This window comes from Perognathus longimembris, chromosome 3, assembly GCF_023159225.1.
Source record: "Perognathus longimembris pacificus isolate PPM17 chromosome 3, ASM2315922v1, whole genome shotgun sequence".
NCBI lineage: Eukaryota > Metazoa > Chordata > Mammalia > Rodentia > Heteromyidae > Perognathus > Perognathus longimembris.
This window is the reverse complement of record NC_063163.1, coordinates 21,308,575-21,325,087: the sequence shown is the minus strand read 5'-3', so window position 1 is coordinate 21,325,087 and position 16,513 is coordinate 21,308,575. Positions and strand designations below refer to the sequence as shown.

General features: G+C 35.5%; 1 protein-coding gene across 9 annotated transcripts in view; it reads right to left on the bottom strand.

The window, feature by feature from the left end:
• The window catches only part of Mycbp2 (MYC binding protein 2), a 225,101-nt gene that overhangs the window by 77,211 nt on the left and 131,377 nt on the right, over positions 1-16,513 (bottom strand). For all 9 annotated transcript variants that reach the window (XM_048341209.1, XM_048341210.1, XM_048341212.1 and 6 more), the window contains 8 exons: positions 15,260-15,432; positions 13,748-13,892; positions 9,819-10,034; positions 7,591-7,646; positions 5,851-5,966; positions 4,662-4,759; positions 3,193-3,309; positions 2,242-2,382 (listed from right to left, as the gene is read on the bottom strand). In XM_048341209.1, the coding sequence (XP_048197166.1) occupies positions 2,242-2,382; positions 3,193-3,309; positions 4,662-4,759; positions 5,851-5,966; positions 7,591-7,646; positions 9,819-10,034; positions 13,748-13,892; positions 15,260-15,432 (1,062 nt within the window). The remainder of the gene's footprint in view (positions 1-2,241; positions 2,383-3,192; positions 3,310-4,661; positions 4,760-5,850; positions 5,967-7,590; positions 7,647-9,818; positions 10,035-13,747; positions 13,893-15,259; positions 15,433-16,513) is intronic.

The window sequence follows — 16,513 nt, the reverse complement described above, 5'->3', positions numbered from 1 at the left end:
AGGTAGGTAGGATGGTATATATATATATATCATATATATATATTGGGATAGCATATATATATATATATATTTTGGGATAGCATTTCACTATGTAGTTCAGGTGCATTACAGGAATGTGGAACCCTATGGCAATATAAAAAAATACCAAAATACTAAAAAATACCCAAAGGCACTTCATTTTACTTTCTTCAATAGTCTACAAATACTTGTCTTTCTTTTTTATGTCAGGTGTGGGGCTTGAACTCAGGGTCTGAGTGCTGTCCCTGAACTCTTTTTGCTCAAGGCTAGGGCTCTACCACTCTGAGCCAGAGCTCCACTTCTAGTTTTTTGAGCAGTTAATTGGAGATAAGAGTCTCACAGCAACTTTTCTGCCCAGGCTGGCTTCAAACCATAATGCTCAGATCTCAGCCTCCTGAGTAGCTAGGATGACAGATGTGAGCCACTAGTATCCAGTTTACAAATAAATTAATAAGTTTAATAAGTTAACCTCTTCATTCATATTCCAAGAAAAACCTATTAGCAAGTATTTGTATGGCTTATTCTGTTTAGCTTCCTCTCTTGTTTTTGTTACTGCTCTTCTCTCTCAGACCTTACATAGACATGACAATATAAAATATGTCCTAACATGGGATTTAAAAGCATCAAATAGTAGAATAAAATATTCCAAAACTAAAATCAAGGTGTTTGCACAGTGCTTCTTGATCTTTCTCTTTTGTTTATTTTCTTGCTTTATCTGTGTTACAGTTTTGTCTCATTTAAAAATAACCATTTCATAATTCTGGTTATAATATCTCATGGTTTCCAACCATCTGAGCCCAATTTGGCTGCCTTGGATAATACAGAATTACTATTCCCCTTCAAGAACACAGCCTCTTTTCCTGAGGATGAAATTATTTTGTTTCTTTTAGCCATACATATAAATCTAAGAAAATTTAAGACATATCTAAAATTCAGTGTTTCAATGACATATATGTCATTGCACATTTTAACTTTAGTAAAGAAGTCAACACTCTTTAGAGTGTTGGATATATATGTCCAATGTGCCATTACAACAAACACACAAAAGAATGTTCTTCTGCCAAGAATCATCTCATATAACCATTGCTTTCAAAAGTATTATTTTGGACTATTAGGAAGAAAAACAAATACAATACATAGAAGAGTGATATAAGTGATAAAACATTTCACCTTGATTTTTAAAAAAGTTGGCTGATGGAATATTGAGTTTTTAAAAATAAGATGTAATGTCACCAGTAACACATACATTAGAGAGTAAAGAAGGGTTAAGATTGGGAGGGATGGGGAAGAATGATGAAAGGGATGACATCAATCAAGATTGTATTTATAAACTAATTTGTTGAATGCTAACACTTTTCTCAACTACTCAAAGATAATAAAAAGATTTAAAAATTTTTAAAAACACAAAATCATATTTTGGTTAAGTTATTTTAAAAGTATGATTACTACTGCATTTCACAGTAATCTTTTAAACTGCATTTATCAAAGGTATTCAACAAATTATCTCTATAACTAACGTATATACTATATAGCACAAGTCTGAAAAAGCATCTTATATTAACATAATTGTATTGTAGGCCAAGACAGAACAATTTAAACTCAAGACATAACACGAGAATTGCATAATACCAAAATAACATACAAACATTCACATGTATTACTGAAAGCATAGTAATTTTCATTTCATAAATTTTATTTTGGAATTCATTCCAAGCAGTAGTGTGAATAAGGAAAAAAATAATCAAGCACTCTTACTTCCTACCTCTTTGATGGGAATTCAGTAGGCTTTGCTTGTTTGGCTTTGTAGTACTAAGGTTTGAATTTAGGAATGGAGCTATAACACTTGCTACAGCTCTAGCCCTGATTTTTGCTGGTTATTTGGAGATAGAGTCTAGTGACCTTTATTGTCCGGGCTAGCCTCAAGCTGTGATCTTCCAGATCTCAGCCTCCTCAATAGCTAGGGTTACAGGTGTGAGCTGCTGGTTCCCAACAGCTTAGTTTTAATTTACTGCTTCTTGCTAGTGATTATCAAAATAAGCATTAAGGGGTTTGACACTGTCAAATTCCATTCTTGTTACATAAAAGCCCTTAGCAATCCAAGCACTTAATATGTAAGTTAGTTAGTAGTGGGTTACCTCAGAACTGAAAAGCCTTAATTAAAGAAAGTTATTTAATGACAAAAGAGTGTACCTATGATGTTTTTAAAAACCACCTTTTACTTACGTCAACAGGGACCAGAAGGCTCTTGCCAAGGTGTTGATTAAAAGAGAGGCACCAGGCTTCAGTATAACCATTCATATTAGGAACATACTTCTTTATTGTCTCATCATTCAGTCTCAGCCACACACCATCATCATTGTGGATCTATGGGAAGGAAGCAACAAAAACAAGCCATGCCCTACTGTAACTCCCATGTGCCAGAGAGCTGAAAGGAAGTAAAGTGTGCAGTGAAAAAAGATTTAAGTATCCAGGTTTGCAAAGAGTAAATTTGAAAGAACTTCTTTAAAAAACAAAAGGCAGAAAGCTATGCCTAAGCAATATGACAATTTACTAGGTGCAATTGTAGAAACAATTGTTAAGAATTAAAGCACAAGAAAATAACATTTAAGATGAATAGCTTAAGTAGTAAAGCCAAAGTCTCCCAAGAAGATAAGCCTTCTTTGTCCTCAATTTTGATCTGACTTTCAAAAGTTAATTGGTTGTGTTACTATAAAATTCTGCTGTAGACTATGTAAAGTTGAAGTAATAAAGAAATACATTTGGGCTAGGAAGTAGCTCAGTGGCAAAGCACTTGCCTAGCAAGTGCAATGTCCTGAGTCTGATCCCCAGTACCAAAAAAGAAAAGACCAAAAAAAAGAAAGAAAGAAAGAAAGAAATACATTCATAAAGGATAGCTATGGCCAGTTTCAGTGAGTACTTCTACAAGTGGTAACTACTATATTTAGCTGAGTACTTTTCATGCTCAAAGTATAATTTTGCTACATTTATGATAAAAGAGAACCAACAAAATGTTTAAAACTCAATGAACAGAATCTACAAAGCAAGTTCCAAAAGATTTCTCAAACTACTTAAAATATAATCTATTAGGAAACTTAGTAGTAATTACATTAATGTGCAAACAAGGCAAAAAAAAGTCTCCCCAAAATATATCACCAAGAGTTTCTTGTGAATTACCTCATCAATAAAAGTGATAGTTCCATTCACTTTTACTATGCCTATCTGCTCGCTCTGAAGGGAAGGGTGGCTCCGAATGCGGAGCCCTGCACTGTCCTTGGCCACAAATTTTCGAACCTGCCAAAGGCAAAGAAAGAAAAAAACATGAGACTAAAACCTCATGAGTACTAAACAAAAATTAAACACATCTGAAAGCAATGTAAATATGAAAATGTTTCTAAAATCATTTGTGGGTTGTTTTGTTCTGCAAATAGTAGTAATTTATTTGTGACAATCATGGAAATATAATTTTTAAGTATTGAAATATATATATTATTGGAGAAAACTTAAGAAAATTATTATACATTTGTAGTTTTCTGTCTAAATTCTGAAGACATATGGCAAAAAAGATAATGATGTCACTCACTACCTTTTAGTAAAGTGCAATATGAATTCATTCACAATTTTTCCTTTGTTTGTCTGTGCTGGAGATTGAACCTAGGGTCTTAAGGCTACCATTTCAGCCATGCCCCCCGACCTTTGTTTGTACTTTGTTTTTGAGATCAGGCTTACTAGCTTTCCCAGAACTGATGTTTAACTTTAAGGCTCCTGCCTCTGAAACCCAAGTAATTGAAATTGCTAACATTTGCCACCATATCACAGTCAATATTTATTTTCTTATGCAATCTCTCTTTTTCTTTCTTTTTTTTTTTTGCCAGTCCTGGGCCTTGGACTCAGGGCCTGAGCACTGTCCCTGGCTTCTCTTTGCTCAAGGCTAGCACTCTGCCACTTGAGCCACAGTGCCACTCTGGCCATTTTCTATATATATGGTGCTGGTAGAGAATCGAACCCAGGGCTTCATGTATACTATGCAAGCACTCTTGCCAGTAGGCCATATTCCCAGTCCCTTTAATGAAATCTCTTTAGTTGCTGTTTTTGTGGGGTGCTGGATTTTTTTTTTTTTTTTGAGTAATTGCTTGGTCAGCTGGCACTCTTTCTCGAGTCATGCTGCTAGCCAACGTTCTTTGCTCGTTATTTTGGAAATTGGAGTCTCCTCTTTTTTTCCAGACTGACTTTGAACCTCAGTCCTCTTGATATCAACTTTCTGAGTAGCTAGGATTATAGCCATGAATCACTGGTGCCTGGCTATTACTCTTTAGACGCTACAAAAATAAGTTTTTTAATAGTATAAGGTATTTTAACTTTGCAAATTTTATACTTAATTGAAAATTCTGAGTAACACAAAGTATACAAAATTACTTACAAATTACTATAGTACTATACAAAGAAACAATAAAGTACAGTTTCTATGATTTAAATGATTAAAATTACCATAAAATACTCTCCAAACTTTTCCAAGAATATTTAGAAAACAAATAGTGAAGTCAAACAAATAAAATATTAGATGTTTGCTGGACATTTTAAAATATGAATGAAAAAGTTTAAAATTTTTTGGCTAATTTAAAGCCTTTGACTAATTCAACGCTAACCTTGTTTGGCTGAGCTTCAGTTTTTGGCTTGACCAGTTGAGTTCCAGGTGGAATCATCCCCTTTGGTGGGTCTTTCACTTTTACTTCAAGAGCAGCATCTGTCAAAAAAGTAACAGAACTATAAAATTCAACAAAAGAAAAAGGTCTGAGACTTAATTGTATACACATTCATAGACTATTTAAAATAATTAAAACAAATATATAAATTCTGTTTGTTTTTTAGAATTATTTTTATTGTTTGGGTTTTTTAAAAGGTGTTTTGTATTTTTGTTTGTTTGGTTTTGTTTTTGTTGCCAGTCCTGGGGCTTGAACTAAGGGCCTGAGCACTGCCCCTGGCTTCTTTTTGTTCAAGGCTAGCACTCTGCCACTTGAGCCACAGCGCCACTTACAGGTTTTTCTATATATGTGGTGCTGAGGAACTGAACCCAGGGCTTCATGTGTACAAGGCGAGCACTTTACCACTAGGTCATATTCCCAGCCCTATTTTTGTATTTTTGATGAGCAATTGGCTGAACTTATAGCTATGGAACTCACAGAAAACTGAACATACCTATGTCTACCTATGTCTTTCTTTTCCCCAATCAAGAGATCTCACAAAAGTTGAACAAAAACAGTATTTTTAGTTGTACAACTTCTCCTACTATATTAAAGTAAACTATATGAATTTCTCATGTCTTGTAAATCTGTCTGGTCATAGGAAGTCAAGTTTTTGAGTATTTCTAGCAAGGGACAGGATTATAAGTAATCATATTGGTAAACTTTTTTTTCATTCTAGTCTTATTCTATTACATAGAGCATTTATGTACTAAGCAGCCATTCTATGCCAGGTACTCATCTGAGAATTTCACAGTTGAGTGAGATAACTTCTGTTCCCAGCAAAGAGAGAAAGACAGATAAGCCAAAAGGTAGAGACAGAGAAAGCATCGGGAAATACAAGAATTTGGAGGAAAGCAGACTGACATATCAGAAAATGAAGTGAAGAGGTCATGAGAGCTGTAATGCCAGAGCAGACACCAGCAATTACTACAGAATATTCACATTTTAGGAATGCTTTAATTGAATATTAAGGGAGCAAATGAAGCCACAAATAAGTTACTAATCTATATGTGTAACATAGGGGCAAAATTACCATGGAAGGAAGATTTTGATTCTACTTTTTGTACCAAGTGACTTATTGTGTTTTATGTACCTATTTCAATGCCATCAATGGTGACATGGATAGTGTAGAGCCCAATAGCCCCCGGGGTCCAGTTTGCACAGTAAGTCCCATCATTATTCACCCGGATCAGCATATTCTCACTGGGCCTGCAAAGAAATGAAACAGCTATAAGAAAATTCACTTTTGATCCAAAGACTTATGTTTCTAGCAAATATTTATTTTATTATCATACTGCCTTGCTCTACTGTGCTTCCCTAGTCCAAAACAGCTGGATTTCATTTCATTATAACTTCACATTTCCAGCATTTCTTTTCCTTAGTCAGTTGATCATGAACTAACTTTTTTTCTTCAGCAAGGAAAAAACAAGTCATGAGATACAGCTTCCAGGTTAAATTGAATTATTAAGCCTATTTTTCCTTACCTGCTCTTCTGTTAAAATGGAACAAGCATCCTGGATCTTACCATAAACCCTATTGCTTGGGCTATGATTCTTCTCTTAATACATCCATGCTACTATTTTGTTGTTTTCACTTGTACATCATTAATTTCTTATACTTTATTTGATAATTTCTTTAATGTAGAAATTTTAATATAACTTTTTAAAAATAATGATGACAAGAAGTTTATTAGAAAAAAATAGGAAAAGAAAGCATGTGGCATAGACATGTCACAGGAAAGATGCTAGTTTAGCCCACGTCTGTCACATTGGCCATATGCCTCCTCCATGTTCTTCATTATAAAACTTGGCCTTAGGTTCTATTAAGGTCTTACATCTCTTTTTGTCCTTTACATCAAACTGTAACTAAAGAACTAACAGTCAGCCTCTCCATTTTTAAAATTTCCATTGTTTTAATAATTAGTTGTTTATAGGTTTCTGCTCCCGATAGTCATCACAATTAGTGATATATAAGCCAGAAATCATCACTGTGTCCCAAATTTTAAGTCATTTCATTAGCCTCAGTAATCTGTCAGTCACATCTGGTAGCTACAACTTATTCTCTCTCATACCTGCCTGCCCCCCATACTGAGGCTTGAACTCAGGGCCTACTAGTAATCTACCTTGTGAACCACATGGCCACTTCTAGCTTTTAGGTAGTTAATTAGAGATAAGAGTCTCTCAGAGTTGTGTGCTTGGGCTAGCCATGAAAAACAATCTTTAGATCCCAGCCTCTAGAGTACCTAGGATTACAATGTGAACCACGGGAGCCCAGCTAACCTTCTTGAAGTACTTTCTCTTATTTCTCTGTGATTTCATTATGGCTTTCTTTAACTTCACTACTATTTTATTAGCTTGAACTCCTCTGATGATGATAATTTACAAAATGCTCAAGATTTAAATTTTCATCTCCTCCTTCCTAAAACAATTTAAACAGATTTCAATTGTATTCTTATAAATTCAATCAAATCTAAACATTATTATATTTGAGAAATCTCTACTTGAAAAATTTTACAGTGCTATAAAGAATTTATAAAGAGTGAAGTTGGAAGGCAGGATGACTTCTAGTGGTAAGAAATTGAAAATACATGTTTAGCTGTACTTTCAAAAAAGTAATTTTTGGGGCTGGGAATATAGCCTAGTGGCAAGAGTGCTTGCCTTGTTTACATGAAGCCCTGGGTTCAATTCCCCACTACCACATATACATAAAACGGCCAGGAGTGGCGCTGTGGCTCAAGTGGCAGAATGCTATCCTTGAGCAAAAAGAAGCCAAGGACAGTGCTCAGGCCTTGAGTTCAAGCCCCTGGACTGGCAAAAAAAAAAGTAATTTTTACCTCTTAGGAGTTGGTGATGCAAAACGCAGTTCTTCAAATGAGTAATTTTCATAAACCTTTAAGAAAGAGACCAATAACAATTGTAAAATCATTAGAATCATTCTTTATTGGTAGAATGATAAAATACTTAATAAACATTTCAAGAAACTGCTTATCAGTATCAAAGAAAATTTAAATGAACTATATTTGTAAAAACTGTAAAATTGTACAAATAAATTCTGATTGGGCTAAAGATCTACATGTTTAAAACAACTTAATTTAGATGAAAAAAATCACAGATATGCTCAAGACTAACATTTAAAATTTCCCAGGTAAAGAATATAAAGATAGAGAGAAGCCATCACCTGGGAGAAGCATACTGGTAACTCATAAATAGGATATGCACACATAAAGACCAGCTAATACTAAAGTGAGAAAGGATACACAAAAAAAATGAACAAAACAAGTTCATTAAGGAAATCTGAAAGACCAACAAATATTAGAAATGACTTAACTAAACTTGCAATCAGGAAAATGAAAACTAGACAACAATATAATCATATCGCTGCCATTCAATTGCTGATAGAACTCAGAAGCGCTTTCCTACATAGTTGAGGTACTGTATGTATTATTCCATCCATGAATAAAAGGGACAACGGTTCTTTTTTTCCATCTTCCACAGCTTGACTCTCTAATGAGTGGCAAGAAGTATCTGCTGGTATAAGAAAATCTCCTTTCCTGGAAAATGAGTATGCCTTTACTACATCCTTTCTCTCACATATCTCATCAGTACTCAAACTTCTAAGTCTCTGTTTATCAGACCCCTACCTCAATGCCTTCATTTAGTTACATTTCCTGTATTTCTTTTTCTTTTTTTTACAACCAAACATACTGACATTTTTTTTGTCTCTAGCTATTCTTATTTCCTATTTATTCATTCATTAAACCCACTATGCCCCTAAAACTTCTGTTAAGGTAAGTGATAAATTCTTGCTAAGTCTTTTTCAAAACTTCATTTCTACAGCAGAACATTTGTAATTCTAAAATGTCCTTGGCTTTTAAGGCATGTGATAAGGCAACAGGGGGCACAGTAAACTCACACCTGGAGTCACACTCTACCATTTCTGTGGCCTTGAGAAAATTCTGCCTTCCATTTGCACATGCATAAAATGGTAGTAAAAACAGTAAATTACAGAGTTCTTGAAGTTACTGAAGGTAAACTGGAAAAAGCAACAAAGTTAAGTGTTGTTGTCTTAGACCATGCCACTGACTTTGACTAGTAATTAATGTGACAAACTTTTATTCCTTATATGTCTTATACATCCATGCTTCTCAAAGTACACCTCATGAATTTGCCTGACAAGAGTGAGAACTAGAATTTCCCTTTTCATTCACCATGGAAGATAGATTGTATCTATTAATCTGAGTTCCTAATTATCAATGACTCCCAAATCCTTTTGTTTAAATCAAATTGCAATTAATTCTGGTCTGTACATTTAATTTCCTTTCATGTATCTTCACAGAGAATATTTGAAACTCCCTATAACCCAAACTGAGTTTATGTTCCTTTTTTAAAAGCCCAAACCTGCCTCTTCTTCCTACTTACTTCTCAAGCTCTATCTATAAACTTCCTTATTCTTTATCCCTCCCCGCCCCATTAGCTACCCAGGACTGCTGATTTAGTAGCCTAAATATCTCTTAAACTATTCTGACAAACAACACACTAAAAGAAGCCTTCAATGGAATATCACAGCTTTCTTAAGGTGTTAACATTCCTAACTTCAGCTTCATTGTTTCTGAAGATAAGTAAAAAAGATAAAGTATTTTTAAAACTTTGTCCATAAGAGCTAAGAAGCCTAAAGAACTAGGAACCCCAAAGACATGCACTTGGCATTTGGGAGAACATAAAAGTTGACGAGGTAAACCCTGAACCATTTTAGAGCTACATTCTTGTAGCAGCAGTAAACTGAAAGTATGTAAGTACAGTTGCTGGATTTAAACCACCTCAGTCTCTGAATGGATTAACTTGTTCTATAGGATCACCATAGGTGTATCTGCCAGAGACTAATGAAAATCATCTTGAGGAAAGTAACATCATTTAAAAAGTATATGCTGCAACTTTACTATCAGCAGCACTCTATATTTGTAACTTTGAGTCTATCTGACTCCCTGAAATGTTTACTAAATAAATGTTGGTGAAAATAAAAATAGTAAACAAAATAGTTTTATAGTAAACAAAAATAAATTACCTTCATCATTGTAATGGCAATATATCGAGCCTCCTTCACTATCATTGGTTCATATGAAACATCCAGTTTTGGTGAGGCCAGCCCGCCAAATGTCATGTCAGTATTAGAAGATGTTGCTGTTACTGCAGGACTACCAGGAATCCTTTGAAGTTTCTTTGTTTGGTCTTGTTGTAAAGATGTTTTTTTCTGAGAAACAGGTACAGCTTTTACTTCCACCTGACCACAACACAAAAGCCAAATATTATTATGTAATGATCCTTGACATACTGAAAAAACAAAACAAAAACAACTTACAATTCCAGGCTCACACTTATTTAAAAACTGTGTTAGCACTGGTCTATCTTGGTCATTCCCTTCAAAGGCTCCCATCTTTTGTTACAAGATGACTCTAAATATAGTGGGAAGCAAAACCCAACTACTTTGGAATAAATTATCAGATCTCAAAATACAAAAAACAATTTCACCACTAGTAAAGTGCAGGAAAACACAGCAGAATAAATCTATATAGAATTATTGTAGGAACTAACAATTGATCGTACCATATAATTCAAATATGCTTTCCCATAATCTCAGAATATAGAAAATCATTCATTTTAATTCAACTGTACTATTCTACAGAAGAAAATTTGCTTCGATACTTGGCACACAGAAAAAACATCTTTAGCCAAATGATATTTATTAGATAGCCCTGTCACAGACTTGATTTAAACAATAAAATTTTCAACCATAAAACAGAACTTTTAGATCCAAGACTGGAACTCAAACTTGGTACCTGATGGTTTTGCTCACTGGCTAGGGCTTTACCAACTGAACCACACCTTCAATCCAAGAACTATTTTTTTATCTACTTACTGTACTACCTAAATACAAACTGCTGTTAAAAAAATAATCTTAAAATGCAAACTGTCCTTGGAAAAGGTAGGTCATGTGCTCAGTATGCTCAAGTAAAAAAGAAATACTTTCCAGGAATTATAATAAACATTTTATTTTAATTTTTGTTTGTTTATGCACTGGCAAGAAATTCACTGGAAGCCAACCACTGATGGCTCACACCTATAATCCTAGCTACTCAGGAGGCTGAGATCCAAGCATCACAGTTCAAAATCCCATTGGGGCAAGAAAGCCTGTGAGAATCTCATCTCCAATTAATCACCCAAAAGCCAGGAGTAGTAGCGCAAGTGGTAGGCTTTGAATTCAAGACCCAGGACCAACACACACACACACACACACACACACACACACACACACACACACACACACACACTTGACCCCATAAACAATCAACAGACAAAAAAATCCCATGTAACTTCACCTCATACATAACAACAGGCTTATATAAATTTGAATGTCATATTATTAAGCTTGTGATTATATTGTGCTATTCCTATGGATGCTATGGATGCTCACCTACAGAGGACAGCAAGAATAGGTAGTTGAAACAATAGGATTTTGCAGAAGTAGAAAAGATAGGGCTGGGAATGTGGTTTGGTGGTAGAGTGCTTGCCTAGCATGCATGAAGCCCTGGGTTTGATTCCTCAGTACTACATAAACAGAAAAGGCTGATAGTGGCACTGTGGCTCAAGTGGTAGAGTGCTAGCTTTGAGCAAAAGAAGCTCAGAGACACTGCTTAGGCCCTGAGTTCAAGCCCCAGGACTGGCCAAAAAAAAAAAAAAAAGTAGAAAGGGAGCAAAAAGTGAAAGTGTTAGTTAAGTGATTATTTAGTTTAGTTTTGTCTTCTTTTATGATATTTGGGGTTAATCTCAGGACCTTATGCATGCCTAGACAAGTGCTCTGCCACTGAGTTATATCCCTAGTCCTGTTTATCTGTAATCATTCTATGAAACTGATACTTTGATACTCTTGAGAGCTTGTTTGGAGGTTCTAGCAGGGGAGCGCAGCTACTCATATACTCTTGACTGAAGACTGGCCCTCCTCTATCGGGGATGGTCATCCTCTTCGACTGAGCACACAGCTTTGGGAGGGACACACATGGAGTGGTGAAGGAGGAAGGGGACACCTGTCTGGCCAGCCAGATCAGCCAAATCTACCCTGGTGATCAATGGGGTGACAGTTGTCGCAGCCAGATCACCCTCATATCCTATTGATAACTCTGTCTACATAAAATCAAGCACAACCAATAATTATGTTCCACTGCAGAAGCATAATCTTCAGTGGAGGTTATAAGATCATTATTTGCACTGAGAATGCTAAAAACAAGCAAACAAAAAAAGCTTTAAAAAAAACCCAACCAGTCTCATAATTTGAAAACATTGGTTTGACAGTATAGTAAAAAATTTTAGCTCATAAAAATTTACCATTATTAACTTGTTAACATTAAGGCTGGGTTTGGTAATATACACCTATAATCCTAGCTATCCAGGAAGTTGTACAGAAATAGGAAGAGTGTGGTCCAAAGCCAGGAAAAGTCTTAGAATCTACCTGAAAATACTGAAAACAAAAATGGCTGGAGGTGTGGCTCAAACTATAGAATTCCTTCCTAGTATGTGCAAGACCTTGAGTTTAAACCCCATATTAGACAGATAGGAGGGAGGGAGGGAGGAAGGAAGGGAGGGAGGGAATCTATCTGTGAGTAAATTAACATTAGAAACACACTGAATCTTTTTTATATACATTGTTATTTTCTATATGACTGATATTTGTATTTAAATAAATCAGATTTCCTTGGAATATTCCCTTTATGTATAAAGTAATAATTATTACTCTCAGAAGCATTTTGCAAGTTACAGAAATAGTGTCTACAAATTAACATTTGTGTTTCAAATAATTCACTAGTGCTTAATGAGTATTTGAACAGTGTGAGATCTAAACAGTTCCTAAGAATTCATATACTATTTGTCAGACTGAAAGTAACTTAATTTGATTTTTAATTAATATGGTGATAGAATATTACTAACTAAAAAATCAACACATTTATATAAATCTACTCCTAAGTACTACTAAAAGAGTTTTCTAGATACAGTTTCTAAATTACAGAATGTGAGAATGGACTTTGAGCCCAGTGAATCAGAGGATTAAATGCAACAGACACAGCTTAGAAGCAGCAAATATATAGAAGAGAGGAAAGAAAAGAAGAATGATAGAAAAGAAAAGGTAACAAAGAAATATCCATAATGTGGTTAAAGAAAGAAACTCAATATGACCAAAAGATAAAATATAGTCTGACCTTGAAATGTAAAATATAAAAAAACAATACATTCCAGATATCAAAACACAGCAACAGAAGAAGCAAAGGAGAAAATATTTTAAAAATACAACTCAAGAAATACTATAAGCATAACAACATGAACATTAAAACTAAATGAAATGTTACACTAATCCCCAAAAACGGTATTACAAGCTGGCTCATACCTATAATCCTAGCTACTCAGGCTGAGATCTAAGGATCAAGGATCAAAGCCAGCCCAGGCCCAGAAAAGTACAGGAGTTTCTTATCTCCAATTAATCACCTCCCAAAAAGCTGAAAATGGAGCTGTAGCTCAAGTTGGTAGAGCGTTGGAAAGCTCAGCTCCCAGGACCTGATTTCAAGTCCCAGGCCATGCACATGCATGCATACACATGCACATGCAGGAGCACAAGCATGCGTGCATGCACACACACACACACACACACACAAATTGTGTTTACATTCACTTATTCAGTTATACTATACAGTGAGGGCCTTTCCTTTATGTCTCTAATATTCTTTATATACTCACTTTCTTAAAATTTCTTTGAAGCACCCTAATATCTAATATGTTGCTTGGAAAAGTGGAGACTAATTAATACTAAAATAATAATTTACAAAATTTTTCAGACTCCTCCATACATAAAGAATTGAGCAGATGAAGCCTAAGCACTTGCCAAACCTAAAACTTATCAATTACAGTAGTCAGAGAACAAACATCTAAATTTCTTTCAGAGAGAATTACCTTCATATTAGGAACATGTACCACATCCCCATACTGGTCTTTTGTTTGCACAGTTATGGTAGTAGGCCAACCACAACGAATATCATCCTTATTTAGGATTAATGATGTTTTCTGAGGGTCAGCATAGGAATCTGGTTGAAGCCACCTAAAAGTATTGAAAAGAAACAAACAATATTCATCACTATCACTGATATTTTACATGAAATTGAGCCAAATTAATCTTGTACTGACAAAATGCTAACCTTTACGTCACATTCAGTGATAATCACACTTAGAAATCTTAATGATAATTCATTATCATTACAGGTCAATACACATAAGATTCTGATGTTTAAATTATGTAGACAATTTCAAAGTCAGAAAATCTGAAAATTTAACCACGGCTAATTTAATATACAAAAAAACCCAGAAAATAATTTATATCATGGGTAATTTGAAGTCCTGAATACATTTACTGCTTGAAGGCAGTGTGATTTGTATATTGTTTTTTGGAAGAGATGGGTTTTGAACTCAGGGCCTCACAATTGCTATACAGGAGTTCTATTACTTGAGTCACTGTTCTGCTTTAGTTATTTTTCAGGTAAGGCCTATGTTTTTATCTTGGGCCTGCCTCACACAGTGATTCTCTTACCTTAGATTTCCATATAATTGGGACGATACACATGCCCTACAACACCCAAATAATTGAGACAGAAGACTTGCCTATATTTGCTCTAACAGCAATTCTCTCAGTCTACTCTGAGGTAGATGAGACTATAGATTTGAGTCAGAGCACTCACCTTTAATATCCCTTAACACACAATTTCTCATTCTCATACTTTTCTTTCCATGCAAAACTTGTCAATTTCCTATAGTTTACAATATCCACTCCTGATTTACATTCCATGGTTTACATTCAAGTTTTTCTGGGATGAGTCTAAGTACTTCTATCATGCATTATATAGAAATGATTATAAACATAGCAGTGAGGCTAAAAGATCTGCTATTATTTTCCGGTCACCCTTTGGGTTTTAAAAACTAAAGGCTATGTTGCAAATTAAAAAAAAAAACAGAAAGGAGTTATTTTTTATTAGTAAAATGATTTTTTTTTTTTTTTGCCAGTCCTGGGCCTTGGACTCAGGACCTGAGCACTGTCCCTGGCTTCTTTTTGCTCAAGGCTAGCACTCTGCCACTTGAGCCATAGTGCCACTTCTGGCCATTTTCTAAATATGTGGTGCTGGGGAACTGAACCCAGGGCTTCATGTATATGAATGAGGCAAGCACACTTGCCACTAGGCCATATTCCCAGCCCAGTAAAATGATTTGAGAAAGACTATTTTTCATGTTCATCCTTCAAAAAGAACAAATGTAAAAAAAAAAATCAATTATCAGATACCTCAAAATATTATTTTATACTTTAGAAAGTTCAAAAGCACACAAATCATATTATTTTAGAAGCATTTTTGACACGATGACATTCATTTCTCTTCAGAATGAAGCCTTAAAAGAAAGTAACTGTAGCACTTAAAGTACCTTGCAAGCCTTCCACCACTTGATCCTGGGACACAAGCAATAAAATCATCCAGAAAGGACTGCTCATTGCTTTGAATTTGAAGTGGTAAGTTTCCTTCAAGTGCCTCTAAAATAGTTGGTGAATGAGAAAGCGCTAAACCCTTTCCAAGAATGCCAGAATGGGTTTTGCACACCTGTTGGGTAAAAAAGAAGAAGTTTCTATTTTACTTTTTATTTTCATTACTTAGTTATTTAATTAACTTCTTTGTTTTTTGAGACAGTCTTGCTAAGTAGCCTAGGGTAGTCTTGAACTTTTTTTTTTTTTTTTTTTTTTTTTTTGTTTTTGTTTTTTGGCCAGTCCTGGGCCTTGGACTCAGGGCCTGAGCACTGTCCCTGGCTTCTTCCCGCTCAAGGCTACCACTCTGCCACTTGAGCCACAGCACCGCTTCTGGCCGTTTTCTGTATATGTGGTGCTGGGGAATCGAACCTAGGGCCTCGTGTATCCGAGGCAGGCACTCTTGCCACTAGGCTATATCCCCAGCCCAGTCTTGAACTTTTGATCCTCTTGCCTCAATCTCTTTAGTGTTGAGATGATGGGTCTTTATCATTATTCTTTTTTTTTTTTTTGGCCAGTCCTGGGCCTTGGACTCAGGGCCTGAGCACTGTCCCTGGCTTCTTCCCGCTCAAGGCTAGCACTCTGCCACTTGAGCCACAGCGCCGCTTCTGGCCGTTTTCTGTATATGTGGTGCTGGGGAATCGAACCTAGGGCCTCGCGTATCCGAGGCAGGCACTCTTGCCAGTAGGCTATATCCCCAGCCCCTTCATCATTATTCTTGACATATATACATTTTTAAGTAAAAAACTTTACATGATTTTTATCAATATCATATTTAAAGAAAAAAAATCATCTCATTATACCTCGGAGTTCCATTCTTTAGATCATAAGTAGAAATTTCTAGGAAGGAAAAATTTAAGACAAGAGCACCAATCTCTTTCCTCCTCAAAACTTAGAGATGAAATGGTTAATGTTCTTCTTCTCTATATGCGAAATCCTCACTTGTCAGGGCTAGAGCTTCTTTTGTAGGGAACTATAGAATTCTTTTTCTGTTGTTGTTTCTTTGTTTTTTTTGGGGGGGTGGGGTGGGGGGGTCAGTCCTGGGCCTTGGACTCAGGGCCTGAACACTGTCCTTTCTTTTTGCTCAAAGCTAGCACTCTGCCACTTGAGCCACAGTGCCACTTCTGGCCGTTTTCTGTACATGTGGTGCTGGGGAATTG